Genomic DNA, 18,699 nt, shown 5'->3' with positions numbered 1-18,699 from the left:
CTTCTTCTTCAGATGAAGCTTCTTTGGTACTGCCTGTTGCTGCTTGCATTCCAGACAAACTCTGAGAAATCATATTGACTTGCTGAGTCAATATTTTGTTCTGAGCCAATATGACATTCAGAGTATCAATCTCAAGAACTCCTTTCTTCTGACTTGTCCCATTATTCACAGGATTCCTTTCATAGGTATACATGAATTGGTTATTTGCAACCATTTTAATGAGTTCCTGAGCTTCTGCAGGCATCTTCTTCAGATGAAGAGATCCTCCAGCAGAGCTGTCCAATGACATCTTGGACAGTTTAGATAGACCATCATAGAAGATACCTATGATGCTCCATTCTGAAAGCATGTCAGAAGGACACCTTCTGATCAATTGCTTGTATCTTTCCCAAGCTTCATAGAGGGATTCACCTTCCTTCTGTCTAAAGGTTTGGACTTCCACTCTAAGCTTACTCAATTTTTGAGGTGGAAAGAACTTTGCCAAGAAGACATTGACTAGCTTTTTCCAAGAGTTCAGGCTTTCCTTAGGTTGTGAATCCAACCATATCCTAGCTCTGTCTCTTACAACAAAAGGGAAGAGCGTAAGTCTGTAGACCTCAGGGTCAACCCCATTGGTCTTAATAGTATCACAGATTTGCAAGAATTCAGCTAAGAACTGATGAGGATCTTCTAATGGAAGTCCATGAAACTTGCAATTCTGATGCATTAGAGAAACTAATTGAGGCTTAAGCTCAAAGTTGTTTGCTCCAATGGCAGGGATTGAGATGCTTCTCCCATAGAAGTCGGGAGTAGGTGCAGTAAAGTCACCAAGCACCTTCCTTGCATTGTTGGCATTATTGTTGTTTTCGGCTGCCATGGCTTCTTCTTGTTTGAAAAGCTCTGTTAGGTCCTCTACAGAGAGTTGTACTATAGCTTCTCTTAGCTTTCTCTTCAAGGTCCTTTCAGGTTCAGGATCAGCTTCAACAAGAATGCCCTTGTCCTTGCTCCTGCTCATATGAAAAGAGAGAAGAAGAAAATATGGAATCCTCTATGTCACAGTATAGAGATTCCTTGAGATGTCAGAGGAAAAGAAGAATAGAAGGATGAGGTAGAGAAGAGAGAATTCGAACTTATCAAGAGGGATAGAGTTCGAATTGCTGATAATGTAGAAGTGTTAGTCCTTTAAATAGAAGAATTTGAGAAGAGGGGAAGAATTTTCGAAATTAAAGTAAAAGATTTTGAAATAATTAAAAGAAATTTTGAAAATTTGGTAAATGATTTTCGAAAACTAAGATTGGGAAAGAAATTAAGTGATTTTTGGAAAAAATTTTAAACTTAGAAATCAAAAAGATATGATTGAAAATTAATTTTGAAAAAGATGTGATCGAAAATCAAATTAAAAAGAGAAATTTTTTTTTAAATTAAAGTTGATTACTTGACTAACAGGAAATTAAAAATATGATTCTAGAATTAAAATTTGATCCTTTCTTAATAGGCAAGTAACAACTTAAATCATTAATTGTAGCAAGGAATTTCGAAAATAATAATAATTTAAAAAATCGGAAGGAAATTGATTTTGAAAAGATATGATTGAAGAGATATGATTTGAAAAAGATTTGAATTAAAAACAAAATCTTTCCTCTAGTGTCCTCCTGGCGTTAAACGCCCAGAATGGTATCCATTCTGGCATTTAACGCCCAAAATGCTACCTTTTTGGGCGTTTAACGCCCAGCCAGGTACTCTGGCTGGCGTTTAAACGCCAGTTTTCCTCAAAACGCCCAGTTTTTTTCTATGTAATTTCTCTGCTGCATGTTCTGAATCTTCAATTCTCTGTATTATTGACTTGAAAAGACATAATTTTGAAAATTTTTTTGAATTTTTTTATAATGATGAGATATAATCAAAAATGCAACTAATCATGAAAAACTAAGATTAAATCAACAATGCATGAAAGACATCAAACTTAGAAATTTTCATATTAGAGACACTAGACTCAAACAAGAAATATATTTTTTTTTGTTTTAAGATTTTATAAATTTTTTTTTTTGTGATTTTTCGAAAATTAAGTGGAAAAAGAGAAAAAAGGACTTCAAAATTCCTAATGAGAATTTCAGGAATCATGCAATGTTAGTCTAAAACTCCGGTCCAGGAATTAGACACGGCTTACTAGCCAGCCAAGCTTTCAGTGAAAGCTTCGGTCCAAAATACTAGACATGGCCAATGGCCAGCCAAGCTTTAGCAGATCATTACTCTCAACAGCAAAATTGATAGAACTCAACAAGCCATTGTGATGATAAGTTGAAACCTCGGTCCAAAAGATTAGACATGGCTTCACAGCCAGCTAGACTTCAACAGATCATCATGAAACTCTAGAATTAATTCTTAAAAACTCTGAAGAATAGAATAGAAATATATTTTTTTTTAAATATTTTTCGAAAATAAAAAGTAAAAAGCTTGAACATAAAATAAAATTACCTAATCTAAGCAACAAGATGAACCGTCAGTTGTCCAAACTCGAACAATCCCTGGCAACGGCGCTAAAAACTTGATGCACAAAATTGTGATCATCAGTGGCACCAACAACTTGGTACGCACAATTGTAATCTCAACTCTTTATCACAACTCCGCACAACTAACCAGCAAGTGTACTGGGTCGTCCAAGTAATAAACCTTACTTGAGTAAGGGTCGATCCCACGGAGATTGTCGGCTTGAAGCAAGCTATGGTCATCTTGTAAATCTCAGTCAGGCGGATTTAAATGGTTATGGAGAATTGATAATTAAAATATGAATAAAACATAAAATAGGATAGAGATACTTATGCAATTCATTGGTAGGAATTTCAGATAAGCGTATGGAGATGCTTTGTTCCTTCTGAACCTCTGCTTTCCTATTGCCTTCTTCCAATCATTCATACTCCTTTCCATGGCAAGCTTTATGTTGGGCATCACCGTTGTCAATGGCTACTTCTCGTCCTCTCAGTGAAAATGTTCCAAATGCGCTGTCACCGCACGGCTAATCAGCTGTTGGTTCTCGATCATGTTGGAATAGGATCCATTGATCCTTTTGAGTCTGTCACTACGCCCAACACTTGCGAGTTTGAAGCTCGTCACAGTCATCCCTTCCCAGATCCTACTCGGAATACCACAGACAAGGTTTAGACTTTCCGGATCTCAAGAATGACCGCCAATGATTCTAGCCTATACCACGAAGGTTCTAATCTTAGATTAGAAACCCAAAAGATACACATTCAAGCTTGATTGCATGTAAAACGGAAGTGGTTGTCAGAAATACGTTCATAGGTGAGAATGGTGATGAGTGTCACGGATCATCACATTCATCATGTTGAAGAACGAATGGATATCTTAGAACAGAAATAGGCTTGAGTTGAATAGAAAAACAATAGTACTTTGCATTAATTCATGAGGAACAGCAGAACTCCACACCTTAATCTATGGTGTGTAGAAACTCCACCGTTGAAAATACATAAGTAAAAATAGTCTAAGCATGGCCGAATGGCCAGCCTCAAAGTTCTAAGGACTAAACGTCCAAAGATGAAAATACAATAGTAAAAGGTCCTATTTATAGAAAACTAGTAGCCTAGGGTTTACAGAAATAAGTAATTAATGCAGAAATCTTCTTCCAGGCCCACTTGGGGTGTGCTTGGGCTGAGCATTGAAGCTTTCACGTGTAGAGACTTTTCTTGGGGTTAAACGCCAGCTTTTGTGCCAGTTTGGGCGTTTAACTCCAGCTTTTATGCCAGTTCTGGCGTTTTGACGCCAGAATTTTTATGCTGACTTGAAACGCCGGTTTGGGCCATCAAATCTCGGGCAAAGTATGAACAATTATATATTGCTGGAAAGCCCAGGATGTCTACTTTCTAACTCAATTGAGAGCGCGCCAATTGGGCTTTTGTAGCTCCAGAAAATCTAGTTTGAGTGCAGGGAGGTCAGAATCTAACAGCATTTGCAGTCCTTTTTCAGCCTCTTAATCAGATTTTTGCTCAGGTCCCTAAATTTTAGCCAGAAAATACCTGAAATCACAGAAAAACACACAAACTCATAGTAAAGTCCAGAAATGTGATTTTTATTTAAGAACTAATAAAAATATAATAAAAACTAACTAAAACATACTAAAAACATACTAAAAACAATGCCAAAAAGCGTATAAATTATCCGCTCATCAGTATGCGTGGGTGACGCGTGCGTGTGGCCTTCAGTTCAGCAAATCCTTATTTCCTCATGAATTCTCCATTTTTGCATGCTTTTTCTTCATTTCTTCAACCCAATATTTGCCTTCTAAACCTCAAATCACCTAACAAACATATCTAGGCATCAAATGGAATTATAGTGAATTAAATTTAGCAGTTTTAAGGCCTAAAAAGCATGTTTTCACTCTTAAGCACAAATTAAGAGAAATTCACAAAACCATGCTATTTCATTGAATAAATGTGAGATAAGTTGATAAAATCCCCTAAATTCAACAAAAGATAAACCACAAAATTGGAGTTTATCACTTACCCGAGGTTGAATCCGAAGCATCATTTGAGGAAAAAACTAACTCCTCTCCCACTAAATCTATTGATGTCTCTTCCATTGATTTATGTACCGATACTATGGTCATTCCTAGAAGAATCACTCTCAAGGAGGCAGGAGCTCTGGATTTCACTCTCCAACCATTTCAAGTGCATTATCCGAATTTGAATGCCGATTTTGAGCTAAAGACCTCATTGATTAATCTACTTCCTAAGTTCCATGGTCAACCCGCTCAAGATCCCATCAAGCACCATAGAGACTTTCAAATGGCTTGTTCAACTGCTAGGCGGGATGTTGCGGATGAGGTTGCCATTTGGTTATATGCCTTCCCATTTTCTCTTGAGGGAAGGGCAAAGGAGTGGTTCTACGCTCAACCCGAGAATGTTGTCACGAATTGAGATTTGCTGAGAAGGGAATTTTTGGATAAATTCTTCCCACCGGAGGTCATGGATAGATTGAGAAAGGAAATCTCTTGCATCATTCAAGGTGAATCAAAGACTCTCTATGAGTATTGAGAACATTTTTGGAAGCTCCTTGATTTGTGCGCCCATCATATGATTGACGAGTTGGTGCTTATTAGTTACTTTTCCCAAGGCATGAAGCCTCAGGATAAGATCCTTTTGGATGCTTTGAGTAATGGCTCTTTGACAAAGTACAAAATGGCAGCAGAAGCATGGCAATTTATCACTGATTTAGTCTAGTTTACCCAACATGCAAAGCACATGAATAATCATCCCAAGGCTATTGCGGAAGTTTCCTCTAGTACTGAGTCCGCCTTCACCAAGACTTTAGGAGAGATAACCAATATCCTCAAGCAACTCTAACTCAATCAACAACAACCTCTACCTCCTCCATAACAACAATGTCAACAACTAGTTCCTCAGAGAGTATGTGGGATTTATGCTTGCTATTCTCGCTATACCGATGAATGTCCATAACTCCAAGAGGACAACACCTTGGCAGCTACCAATGCTTATTGCAACCGTCCAAATCAAGGATACTATCAATAAGGTGGTAACTATAATCAAGGTGGTAACTACAACCAAGGTTGGCAAGATAACCCCAATCAAGGATGGAGAGACAACTACAACTAAGGAGGAATAGACAATGGTGGAAACCAAAGGTGGAACAACAATTACCAACAAAACTAGTATCAACAAAACCCTCCTTACCAACAACAAAACCAAGGTCAAAGATACCAACCACCTTACCAAAGGCAAGCTCAAGTACCTCAACTCACCCAACCATAAGCCCCCAAATTACCTATCCCCCTTCTTCCTCCAACCAAGATGAGACGCTTCGCTCTCTTATTCAAGAGCAAAAAGAGCTTTAAGCCTTAGTTGCCTCTAGCATCACCGGTCTCACCTCTACCATCTAAGCCCTTCTATCCTGTATGGACCCACCTTCTACCTCCAATTCTCAACCTTTAAGCTCTAGTGCACTTCCCTCTCAATCCTTACCTAACCCCAAGGGTGGAATTAATGCCATCACCTTGAGGTCCGGCACTATATTGCAAGAGAGGAGTCCCAAAGAGCCAAGCTCAAGAGAAGCCACTCATGATGAAGATGTTGTTGAGGTAGAAGATGTTGAAGACGAGGATGAGGTACAAGAGGCGGTCGAAGAAGAAGTTGCTCAATCGAAGGATAGAGTTTCTAAGGAAGAAATATTTTGAAAGAGGCTATTCCAATTCCTTTTTCCCACCTTAGCTAGGAGGACTAAAAAGAAAGTGGAGCTAGATCCCAAGATGGTAGATATATTCAAAAAGGTCGAGGTAACTATTCCCCTTTTTTATGCTATTTGCCAAGTTCCTAAGTATGCTAAGTTTCTAAAGGATTTATGCATGAATAAGGAAAAGATTCATGATTTAGAAACTATTCCTTTGGGTAGCTCAATTTCTACTTTGATGAGTGCTATACCGGAGAAATGTGGTGATCCCGGTCCTTGTTTAGTTACTTGCACTATAGGTGGTATACAATTTGTTGACTGCATGTGTGACCTAGGTGCTTGTGTTAGCATTATGCCATTATCTATTTATGATGTATTGAAGATTCTACCGTTGAAAAGGTCGGCAACCCGTTTTGTTTTGGCGGATAAAAGCATAATCTCGGTAGTTGGCATTGCGGAAGATGTCTTAGTGAGCATTAAGTGGTTGACTTTTCCAATTGACTTTTATATTCTTGAGATGCCTCCTAATGACCCCGGAAGACCATCATCTATCTTGCGAGGGAGGCCATTCTTGAAAACTCTCAGTTTAAATTGGATGCTTTTTCGAGTACCTACTCCTTCGAAATTGATGGAAGAGCAGTCAGTTTTAACCTTGATGATGCTATGAAGCACCCACCAGAAGACCATTCTATCTTCTAGTGTGATATAATTGATGATATTGTGGCCGAAGTCCACCATGATATAGTTGATGAGAAGAACATGGTTCAAGGTGCAAGTGTGGAGAAACTCCCTGAATATGATGAAGACACCTTGCCACCTTCAGTGCTACCGGATAATCAAATGCCAAGCCTTGAGCTAAATGTGGAATTGAAGCCACTTTCACCCCCACCTTAAGTATGCTTATCTTGAAGAAAATCAAAAGCACCCGGTGATTATTGCAAAGGAGCTTACCTTCCATCAAGAGGAGCGATTGTTTAATGTACTGAGAAGAAATAAGAAGGCTATTGGGTGAAGTTTGGCAGACATAGTTGGTATAAGCCCTCAAGTTTGTGAGCATCACATTTTTCTAGAGGAGGGAGCCAAGCCTATCCGTGAACCTCAAAGGTAGTTGAACCCCATAATTCTAGAAGTTGTGAAGAAAGAAGTGACCCGACTACTTGAAGCCAATATTATCTATCCAATCTCGGATAATGAGTGGGTTAGCCCGGTACAAGTGGTTCCGAAGAAGTCCGGCATCACCATAGTCAAGAATGAGAATGGGGAACTCATGGCCACAAGAGTGTAGAATTCATGGAGAGTTTGCTTCGACTACAGGCGCTTGAACTTGGCCACTCGCAAGGATCACTATCCACTACTGTTCATCGATCAAATGCTTGATTGTCTGTTAGGTAAATCACATTATTGCTTTTTAGATGGCTATACTGGTTTTTTCCAGATCCATATTGCTCCAGAAGACTAAGAGAAAACCACTTTCACATTCCCCTTTGGAACGTATGTATACAAAAAAATGCCTTTTGGTTTATGTAATGCACCGGCTACGTTTCAAAGGTGCATGATGAGCATCTTTTCGGATCTTTTTTATCACTGTATGGAAGTATTTATGGTGATTCTTTTTACCTTTGTTTGGATAATCTTGCTAGAGTATTAGAAACATGTACTAGTTCAAACCTTGTGATTAATTTTGAAAAATGTCACTTTATGGTAAAGTAAGGTATTGTTCTAGGTCATGTTGTCTCTAATACTGGTGTATCTGTTGATCCTGCAAAGGCTGATATTATTTCTGGTTTACCTTACCCCTCTTCTGTGAGGGAAGTCCGTTCTTTTCTTAATCATGCAGGTTTCTACCGGCATTTCATCAAGGACTTCAGTAAGGTTGTACTACCCCTTTCCCGACTGTTACAAAAAGATGTAGAGTTTGACTTGGGTGAAGATTGTATGGAAGCATTTGACAAGCTGAAGATTGCCTTAACCCAAGCTCCTATTGTGAGAGGGCCAAGTTGGAGTAGGCTGTTTGAGATCATGTGTGACGCATCTAGGAGGTAGGAGGTAGGCTGTTTGAGATCATGTAGGAGGTAGGCTTATTTGGGATAAGTGAGGAAAAATTCAAATGATGGCCTCAATCATATGCGGGTATGTATCTACATTCTATATTGGACATATAGATTGAAACAAAGTTAAGATTACAAGCATAGAAAAGAAGTGCAAAACACACAAGAATGAAATTTATGGTTGAATGTAACCATACAATTAAGCTCAAAAACTCACGGGTTGTGTGTTCTTTAGCTCAAAAACTATATATCAGTTATGTATGTCATGCAAGTAGAAATCAAGAGTTTTCATTCAATTCAATGTGAATCTTAGAATGGCTTTTATAAAATTTAGTATTTTCCTTGAAAAATGTTGTCAATTAACCAACATTTATTGCTATATATATAGTGTGTGTGGACTGTTGTGATTCTGTTAAACTAAAAGTTTCTAGTTTACTCTTTTTATTTTCAATTAAACATAGTTATCTTATACTAAAAGGGTAAACTAAGCTAATTAATCCATATTTTCTATATCATAACTTAATAAGCTAAAAGTGCAAACTAAACTAAACTAAATATCTAAGATATATATATAAACCAAAGTGTAAAATGCAGAAATAAAGTAAAAATACAGCAAAAGAAAAATGTGCAAGTACTGAAAGATAAATAAGATAAGATAAAATAAAAATAAAAATAAAAATGCAGAAAATAAACAAAATAGGATAAAAGAGATTCTGAAAAGTGGTTCACCAAAAATAAAGTTTGCCAGAGATGGTGACCTCCCCACACTTAACTAAAAGCATCGTCCTCGATGCTCAATCAAGCTGGGTGTGAAGAAGGGTCATCTCCGGACGGATGTGCAGTAGGTGTCTCTGTGGTGATCTGAGGCTCTACAGTCTGTATGAGTGTCGGAGGATCTGCCTACTGAAGCGGAGGCCCTGTCCGTAGAGGGATCTCTGGATCAGCCAATTGTATTTGATGGGCTCCTCATGATGTGGCGCAGCCTGCTCAGGTCCTGCCTACTTAGCCTCTGCACGTGTCTCCTCCTCATGATCATCCGCCTCCTCCTCAGATGGCTCAGAAGGGGTGTCAGGCTCAGAGGGGATGTCACTGCTGGATCGGATTATCAACTTTAAGTGCTCATAGCGTCGCTTGCTACGACATTCAGATCTCTCATATCGCCGCTGGTTGCGGCACTCCATCTGGTCCAACCGGTCAAATAGGCAATGCACGAGGTGGTAGATGGGCTTTGAGGTAGGTGAGGGTGCAGTAGTGGTGGCTGGGGCAGTAGGTGCTAAAGGAGCAGTAGAAGATGTGGCTGCCTCAGCAGAGTCAGTGAGAAAAGGAGGTCGGTAGCCCAAGGCCTAGAACTTCCTGCTGTGAGGGATAATCTTCTTGCAATCTGTGGCGATTGGCTTTTCATCAGCAATCTCCCAGGGCACCTTAGCTCGGCGGCCTAACTGAGTAATCAAGTAGGGAATGGGGATAGTGCCTCTAACATGGACCATGTCCATGTAATACCGGATAAAGCGGGGAAGATATAGGTCTTTGCCCTCCATCGCACACCAGATGAGGGTAATCATGGCAGCTGGCACCTCAGTCTCATGAGTGCTCGGCATCACGTAGTTACTCAAAATCTGCTGCCAAAGCCGAGTCTCATCATTCAGATAAATGAGCTTAATTCCCTTTGGGGCCACTGTGGACTTGCTCATGACCCATGGGACAGTAGGATCAAGAGCTATAGTCCTCTTGACTGCATCCCAGTCAAATCTCATGAATCTCATATCCTCCTCAGCCTTTTGGTAACCGTCTGGCTGATCTGACTTAGTCTGAAGTTGGAGGATTTCTTCAATGGCTTCCTCAGTAATCAGAATTTGCTTTTCTTTGAGCTGTACTGCATCCATGGACATTTTGAAGTAGTTACAGTAGAATTCTCTGACCCAGGATGAGTTGACTTCAGTCAAGTTTCTTTTCAAGGAGAACCAGCCTCTCTGTTTAATTTGTTCTGAAGTGTATTGTTTGAGTTCTTCTGGAATTTTGAGGGTCCGTTCCAGGTATAGGTTCCTGGAAGTGGCAAAAACTGGATACTTTAGCTCACAGGATCTGTTGGCAAACTTGACAGGGTCTATGGCAGGCAGTAGCTGATCAGCTTTTTCCTGCGGGGTAAAGTTCTTTTCCCGCTAGGAATCGTCATGGAGGATATCCAAAATAGAGGTAGAGGATTCCCCTCTTTTTCTTTTGCCAGTGGTTGCTTTGCCCTTTCCTTTGCTTTTAGGGTCAGACATCTCGAAAAGCAGAAATTCCAGGATACAGTTTAAGAACTAATGCAGGAAAATAGGTAAGCAAATAGGAATTTATCAATTTAAGCATAGAGTGGCAAAAGAGGAATAAAGTATCAATATAAGCATGAATTGAGTTAAATAGATGTAAAATTTTGAATTGTATTCAAGTGAAATGAAAATCACAATACAAAATTTATTATATGCAGAATTCTTGTTAATCAGGAAAAACAGTAATCATGCCTTGAAGTGGTTTGAAAGTGGTTAGTTGAAAGCTGATAGAAAAGTTAGAAAGTTAAAGTAGTTAAGAGTAAAATTGAAGTTAAAGTAAGTGGCATGGTGTTTTGGTTCCCAATTAACTAAAATTGCACAAATTTGAAAACAAGTAACTCAAATTCAAGTAAAAATTGTAAATTATTGATGATTAGTTATAGAAAAGATTTGCAAAATTAAAGTAAAATCATCAATATGGCAATATAATGAATAAGGGAATCAGAAAAATAAGAAAGCTAGCCCGTGCATTAATGAATTTTTTTGGTTGAAATGAATTAGTGCAAACTTAAAAATTTCTAAAACTAATTCATGAATGGTATTTGAGTGAAATAATTTGCTTAAAAAAAATTGGGCAGCATTTCGTCTAAAAATTGGACATTCCCAGGTAATAAACAATAGCAAAAACAGTTCATATGATAATAAAATAGTGCAGAAAAGAGTAACAAATAGTAATTCACATGAATTCAAAATAAACAAACTCAATCTGCATCAAAGAATAGTAAAGAACAGCATATGAACAACATCATCATCACAGCATATTCAAAATTGCGAAATAGATAAAATAATTAACAAGAACGGTGCAATTACCAGGCATAAATCCACTAACCACATCCTAGCTACCTAACCACCTAAAATCCACTATGATCATGCATCTCTAACTATCCTAATTCAAACATAATCTGAAAAAAATTTGCGGAATTAACTAAAAACTGGGAACGGAATCGGCGTTTGGCGGAACTTGGTTTGTATAGGTATAGAATATGGAATCAGAGAGAATACGGTGGTGGTGACGCGGTGGTGCGGGGAGGCGGTCACGGCGGCGGTTCGGTGGCGGGGTAGGGTGGCGGTGTGGTGGTTTAGGGTGAAAGGGGGTTCTGGATGGGAAAGAGAGGGAGGGGGCGAGGGAGGTGAGTGGTATGAGGGTGGTGGTGGTTGCGGCTCGGTGAGGGTGGGGCGGTGGTGAGGTGGTGGTTGGGGAGAGGAGAAGAGAGAGTGCAAAGGGGGATTGGAGGGAAAGTGACGCGAAATGGGTTAGGGTTTCGTGTGGGTTGGGTTAGTGGATTCAAATCCACGCGAACGCGTGGGTCACGCGATCGCGTGATTGAGGCGAAAAGGCAATGACGCGAACGTGTTATTGACGCGATCGCGTGATTGAGAGATAATGAAAGTAACACGTACGCATGGGGCACGCGTACGCGTCACTCAGAATTGTGCTAAACGCACAATTCCAGCATCGTTTTGGCGCAACTCTCTATTTCCAATTAGAGGGCTAAGATTTCCACGTGACGCGTACGCGTCGCCCACGCTTTCGCATGGTGTGTGTGAGGTGAAAGTGACGCGACCGCGTCGTTGACGCGTTCGCGTGGCCCAATTTGTGCCTAACGCACAATAGCCGCACAATTCCAGCCCAACTTTCTGGGCGTTGGATGTTTGACGCTGATTTGCAATCGACGCCCACGCGTGGCCCATTCGCACACGTGGGGTGCACGCGTACACGTCGCTCAGAATTGTGCTAAATGCACAATTCCAGTGTTGTTTTGGCGCAACTCTCTGTTTCCAATTAGGGGGCTAAGATTTCCACGCTATGCGTACGCGTCGCCCACGCTTTCGCATGGTGTGTGAAGCGAAAGTGACGCGACCGCATCGTTGACGCGTTTGCGTGGCCCAATGCCGCACGATTCCAGCCCAACTTTCTGGGAATTAGATGTTTGACGCTGATTTGCAATCGACGCCCACGCGTGGCCCATGCGCACGCGTGGGGTGCTCTTTTTTTTGTTATTATATATATGCAGTATGCAAATGCAAATGCAGGTATGGATGTTATGAATAATTCCAGGTTCAATAAAAATAGAATAAAATAAAACTTATAAAAACAAACAAAACGAAATAAAATAAAAATTGAAAAGGGAACGATCATACCATGGTGGGTTGTCTCCCACCTAGAACTTTTGGTTAAAGTCCTTAAGTTGGACATTTGCTAAGCTCCCTGTTATGGTGGCTTGTGCTTGAATTCATCTAAAAATCTCCACCACTGTTTGGAATGCCAACAGCCTCCGGGCTCCCAAACAAGGCACGTAAAACCCTTGAGTAAGTTCAAACAGGTTTTCAGGTTCCCGGGGTGCTGGATGTCAGAATAGATTCCAGGATCCCAAACCTTGCTTTTGTAACCGTCTTTGTCTTGATCTATATTTTTCCAGCCGGGCGGTACGTGATTTGAATTCTCACTAAGATGACCAAACATCTTTCGAGACCCATGCAATCGAACTCGAAACCAATCCTTGCACCTCAAATTGAAGTGTGGAACTTCATGGAATCTTGCATACCAGCTCTGAGTGCGAACCATTTCTCTTTTACTCATAAAGCCGCAAAGAGCTCTAAGCTGGCCATCTGTTTCAAGCAAACCATATTCAAGTGGAAAAGTAAAGATAAAGGCTAAGGATTTTACCCACTTGAAGTTTGTATTGGATGGTAATGGCCTTGGAAAAGGTGTTTCCAGGGGTTTCGCAAGCTCTACTCCCTTGTATTCTTCTGTGAATTGCTCCACTTTCTTGCAAACTTCTTCAACTGCAACCACGTCTTGATCAAAGTCTTCGATATCTTCCTCATTACTCAAGTCATAATTTGGAGGTTGAGAGAAGTCTACCTCCGCATCATCTTCGTATTCACTTGGGGAAGATTCTTCAGTCTCAAATAATTCACTTGCGGATACAAGTTCATTACTATGAGAACTTGACTCGTGATTATTATTATCAAGGAAATTCGCTTCTTGAGTTGTTCCGTCCAGTTCTTCATAAGATACCTGCTTTGGGGGCTGTGCACTATCCTCTTTAGCATCAATTGCAAATTCCTTGACGGAATTCTCCACAATTCTGGATTCCCATGGAGATTCAGCATCTCCTAAGTCTTCAACCAATTCTTCTTCTTCGATAATTTCAGCTTCCTCCACTTGTTCCAATACAAAGTCATGCTCCTTACTGTCCATTGGAGTTTCCAGTATCTCCTTCATGCTACGTTCTTCATTAGATTGTCCACATGAAGCCATGGGGTTCCTTGAGTGTCCGAATATCGGAAAGGTAATCGATTGATTGCTTGATCCAGTTGGTGAAGGGTTGCATGAAATTTTTCCACTGTTTCCTTGAGACGCTCCCGTGATTCTTGGGTCGATGGATATGGACATGGTGCATAGAAAAGTGGTGGTTCTTGGGAGTAATTGGATTGGAACTGGTGTGAATATGGGTTAGGGTCATATGGAAGTGAGTGTTGGTAGGTGGCTTGTGAGTGTGGTGGTTCTGATGAGGTGGCTTGTAGGCGTATGATGGGGCTTGTTGGTAACTACAAGGGGGTCCACCATATCTATCATCTTGGTACGCACCTCGGAATGGCTCTTGACCGTAGTAATTTGGTGGGTGATGGTTGTCACGAAGGGGTCCACCATAACTATTGTCTCGACATGTATTATTGAATGGTCGTCGTCCATGGTACTTTGGAGGGTGTTGTTGCCTAAAGGTTTGATCAGATCCTCGTGGCTCCGTCCATCTCTGATTGTTTTGACCTTGATGCATGTTCCTGTTATAGCTTCCATTCCTTTCAACAATATTTGAACCAAACTCAAAGCGACGGGGGTGAGAACTCATAATAACTAATAAAAATTAAAAACAAAAATAAAAACAAATTAAAAAGCAAAATAAAATTTTTACAATAACCAATAATAAGGCACAAAGTTGTAATTCCCCGGCAACGGCGCTATTTTTTACGAACTAATTTCTGCTAGTAAAGAATTTTTATAAAAATATAATCGCGTTGCAAGTATAGTTTCTAAACCAACAGAGAATCCTTTCGTACAAAAATTTTGGTTGTCACAAGTAACAAAACCCAATAAAATTTATAACCGAAGTATTCAAACCTCGGGTCGTCTTCTCAAGGAATTGCAGGGAGGTATGATTTATTATTGATTATGGAAAAAGTATATTTTGTTTTGGGTTTTTAAAATAAGGAACAAGTAATTTAAATGACAAGAAAAATAAATTAATAATTAGAAAATCTCTTGGCAAGGTATAAGAACTGGAAATTCTATCCTAGTTATCCTTATCAGGTGTGATGAGAATTGGATTTGGCTCCCACTTAGTTAACCCTTACTAAATAAAGGAAAGTCAAGTGGACTAATTAACTTGATTCCTCAAGTCCTAGTCAACTACTATGGAAAGACTAGCTTTAGAGGGATCCAAATCAATCAGCAATTCCCAAATCTCAATCAACTGCTGAGTTTAACAACTCAAGTGTTACCAATTACTTAACCAAAGCCAAAAGAAGAAAATAAGTCTAAATTAAATTGAAAGCATCATAAATAGAGTAAAACAATCATTAATCTAAAATACCTCAATATGTATTAATTAAGAAAATCAATCCTAACATGGAGTTCATAAACCAAATTGGAAAGATAAATAACAATTAAAGTAATAAAATAAATAAAAGTAGAAAATAAATTAAAGGTACATTGAACCTGTGATTGAAGAGAAGTAGCCTAATCATAACATAAATCCTAATCCTAATCCTAAATCCTAAGAGAGAGGAGAGAGCCTCTCTCTCTAAAAACTACATTTAAACCTAAAATTGTGTATATTGAATGTTCTATGATGATTGTTCTACTTGTTCTCTAACGTTCTTCTTTTGATTCCCCCATTCTCTGGCTTATATTCTATGTTTCTGGCTTGGATTTGGGCCGAAAAAGGGTCCAAAAATCGCTGAGGGCGTTTTCTGCAGATTCCTGCATGTGGCGTCCGTCACGCGTGCGCGTGGGTCACGCGTTCGCGTGGTCTGGAGTTTTTTCTTGTTATGCGTACACATCGGTCACACGTACGCGTCATTTGTGTTATGCTCAAGGCACGTGTCCGCGTCATCCATGCGTACGCGTCACTACTATTTTCTTCAAAACTCCATTTTTGTGCTTTCCTTCCATTTTTGTATGTTTCCTTTCTGGCTTCTAAGCCATTCCTGCCCTATGAAGCCTGAAAATACTTAAAACACAGATCACAGCATCGAATGGTAATAAAGGATAATTAATTTTAATATTTTTAAAGCATAGGAAACAGATTTTCACATATATTATAAAATAAGGATGGGAAAGTAAAACCATGCAATTCATATGAATAAGTGGGTGAAGAATTGATAAAAACACTCAATTTGAGCACAAGATACATCATAAAATAGGGGTTTATCACCTCTCAACCAGCGACAATCACATACAGTTTGCCATAGAAGAAATCATTCACAATTGAAGAAGACAGTAAGACTAGAGTTAATCCAGAAAGACAAAGCATCTCCAGGCCTTAACCATCTTTTTATCATTGTAAACAGGTCAATCTAGTTCAGATCTCATTATTTCTTTTATGTAATTAAACAACATAACAACATATCCTACTCACCTGACTAAGATCTGCAAGATAACCATAGCTTGCTTCAAACCACAATCCTCATGGGATCGACATTGACTCGCTAAGGTATTACTAGGGTCAAGCATAAACCTCATGCCACTCTTTGTAATAGAGAAGCTGGGAATCTTTGAGGAACAAGTTGCAAACATCTCACTAGAGATGGCAGACAAGTCAATAAAGAAGCCATATAGCTTAGTAAAGGATATCTTAGTAAAGGTTGAAGACAACTCCATCATCCAAACTTCATAGTCTTGGATATTGGAGAGGATGAGGATGACTCTATCATTCTCTGAAGACCTTTCTTAGCCACTACAAAAGCCATGATTAATGTGGCAAAGGGAGAAATGGTTTTCCAACTAGGAGAGGACTACATCTTGTTCAAGATGTCCAATCCCAATTCTCCCTTTGATAAGCAAGAGACAATGGTGCAACACCTAGTGTTCCAACCATCTCTTTCAGTGCAGAGCTTTACTAAGCTCCCAAACATCAATTCTAAGTTTGGTGTTGGGCAGTCATTAATAAGCACTGAGAACAAAGGTACTCGGAAGAAAGTACCTAAAGGCTGGAGGGATAAGAAAGTCCCAACTGAAGGCCTCTCTCCAGGCATGAGAGTTGTCTTCACCAAGAAGCCAGTCATACCACATACAGTGAGTCGTGTCCTATCTCTAGAGCATGTGGTGCGCAGAAATCGTGATGGTTCCATTCCTTGGTAACGGCGCTAAAAACTCAATACGCACGTTCATAATCTTAGTTCTTTGTCACAACTTCACACAACTAACCAGCAAGTGTACTGGGTCGTCCAAGTAATAAACCTTACGTGAGTAAGGGTCGATCCCACGGAGATTGTCGACTTGAAACCAGCTATGATCACCTTGTAAATCTCAGTCAGGCGGATTCAATTGATTATGGAGATTTAATAATTAAAAAGATAAATAAAACGTAAAATAAAGATAGTGATACTTATGTAATTCATTGGTGAGAATTTCAGATAAGCGTATAGAGATGCGTTCGTTCCTCCTGAACCTCTGCTTTCCTATTGTCTTCATCCAATCATTCATACTCCTCTCTATGGCAAGCTGTATGTTAGGCATCACCGTTGTCAATGGCTACATCCTATCCTCTCAGTAAAAGTGGTCCAATGCGCTGTCATTGCATGGCTAATCATATGTCGGTTCTCGATCATACTGGAATAGGATCCATTGATCCTTTTGCGTCTGTCACTACGCCCAGCACTCGCGAGTTTGAAGCTCGTCGCAGCCATCCCTTCCCTGATCCTACTCGGAATACCACAGACAAGGTTTAGACTTTCCGGATCTCAAGAATGGCCGTCCATGGATTCTAACTTATACCACGAAGATTCTGATTAAGGAATCCCAGAGATACTCATTCAATCTAATGTAGAACGGAAGTGGTTGTCAGGCACGCGTTCATGGGTTGGGAATGATGATGACTGTCACGATCATCACATTCATATTGAGGTGTGAATGAATATCTTAGAATCGGAATAAGTTTGAATTGAATAGAAAAATAATAGTACTTTGTATTAATTCATGAGGAACAGCAGAGCTCCACACCTTAATCTATGGTGTGAAGAAACTCTACCGTTGAAAATACATAAGTGATGAAGGTTCAGGCATGGCCAAATGGCCAGCCCCTAAACGTGATCTAAAGATAAAACTAAAGATGTTCCAAAAGATCTCTAAATACAATAGTAAAAAGTCATATTTATGCTAAACTAGTTACTAGGGTTTACAGAAATGAGTAAATGATGCAGAAATCCACTTTTGGGGCCCACTTGGTGTGTGCTTGGGCTGAGCATTGAGCTTTACACATGTAGAGGCTTCTCTTGGAGTTGAACGCCAGTTTGTAACCTGTTTCTGGCGTTTAACTCCACTTTGCAACCTGTTTCTAGCATTTAACTCCAGAATGTAGCATGGAACTGGCGTTGAACGCCAGTTTGCATCATTTAAACTCAGGCAAAGTATGAACTATTATATATTGCTGGAAATCTCTGGATGTCTACTTTCCAACGCAATTGAGAATGCGCCATTTGGAGTTCTGTAGCTCCAGAAAATCTATTTTGAGTGCAGGGAGGTCAGAATCCAGCAGCATCTGCAGTCATTCTTCAACCTCTGAATCTGATTTTTGCTCAAGTCCCTCAATTTCAGCCAGAAAATACTTGAAATCATAGATAAACACACAAACTCATAGTAAAGTCTAGAAATGTGATTTTTATTTAAAAACTAATAAAAATATACTAAAAACTAACTAAATCATACTAAAAATCATGTAAAAACAATGGCAAAAAGTGTATAAATTATCCGCTCATCAGCATGCAGAACTCATTCATGAAAAGAGAGGAAGAAAGTTCACTGTAAGGGGTGAAATTCTGAGCCCATATCAATCTCTGTAAGGAGCTAACCGTCAAGCTAGTGACATTAAAAGAGTGCTTGTTGGGAGGCAACCCAACCTTAATTAATTATTTTTATTTTCCTTAATTTTGTTTTCCTT

At 39.5% G+C, this 18,699-nt stretch overlaps 1 protein-coding gene and 1 non-coding gene across 2 annotated transcripts; both read left to right on the top strand.

Annotated features, from left to right (window-relative positions):
- Window positions 1-343: 343 nt before the first annotated feature.
- On the top strand, window positions 344-451 carry LOC148571035 (small nucleolar RNA R71). The gene has a single exon (XR_015908246.1). It is a non-coding gene; the product is annotated as a small nucleolar RNA R71 (small nucleolar RNA).
- Window positions 452-4,592: 4,141 nt separating this feature from the next.
- LOC148571034 (uncharacterized) lies at window positions 4,593-4,910 on the top strand. The gene has a single exon (XM_088507192.1). The coding sequence runs from the start codon at window positions 4,593-4,595 to the stop codon at window positions 4,908-4,910; it is 318 nt and encodes a 105-aa protein (XP_088363318.1).
- The last annotated feature ends 13,789 nt before the right edge of the window (window positions 4,911-18,699 follow it).

The sequence above is a fragment of the Arachis ipaensis genome, chromosome B3, assembly GCF_059453495.1.
Source record: "Arachis ipaensis isolate K30076 ecotype BB chromosome B3, ASM5945349v1, whole genome shotgun sequence".
Lineage (NCBI taxonomy): Eukaryota > Viridiplantae > Streptophyta > Magnoliopsida > Fabales > Fabaceae > Arachis > Arachis ipaensis.
The sequence above is the reverse complement of the archived record's forward strand: the minus strand, read 5'-3'. Positions and strand labels throughout refer to the sequence as shown.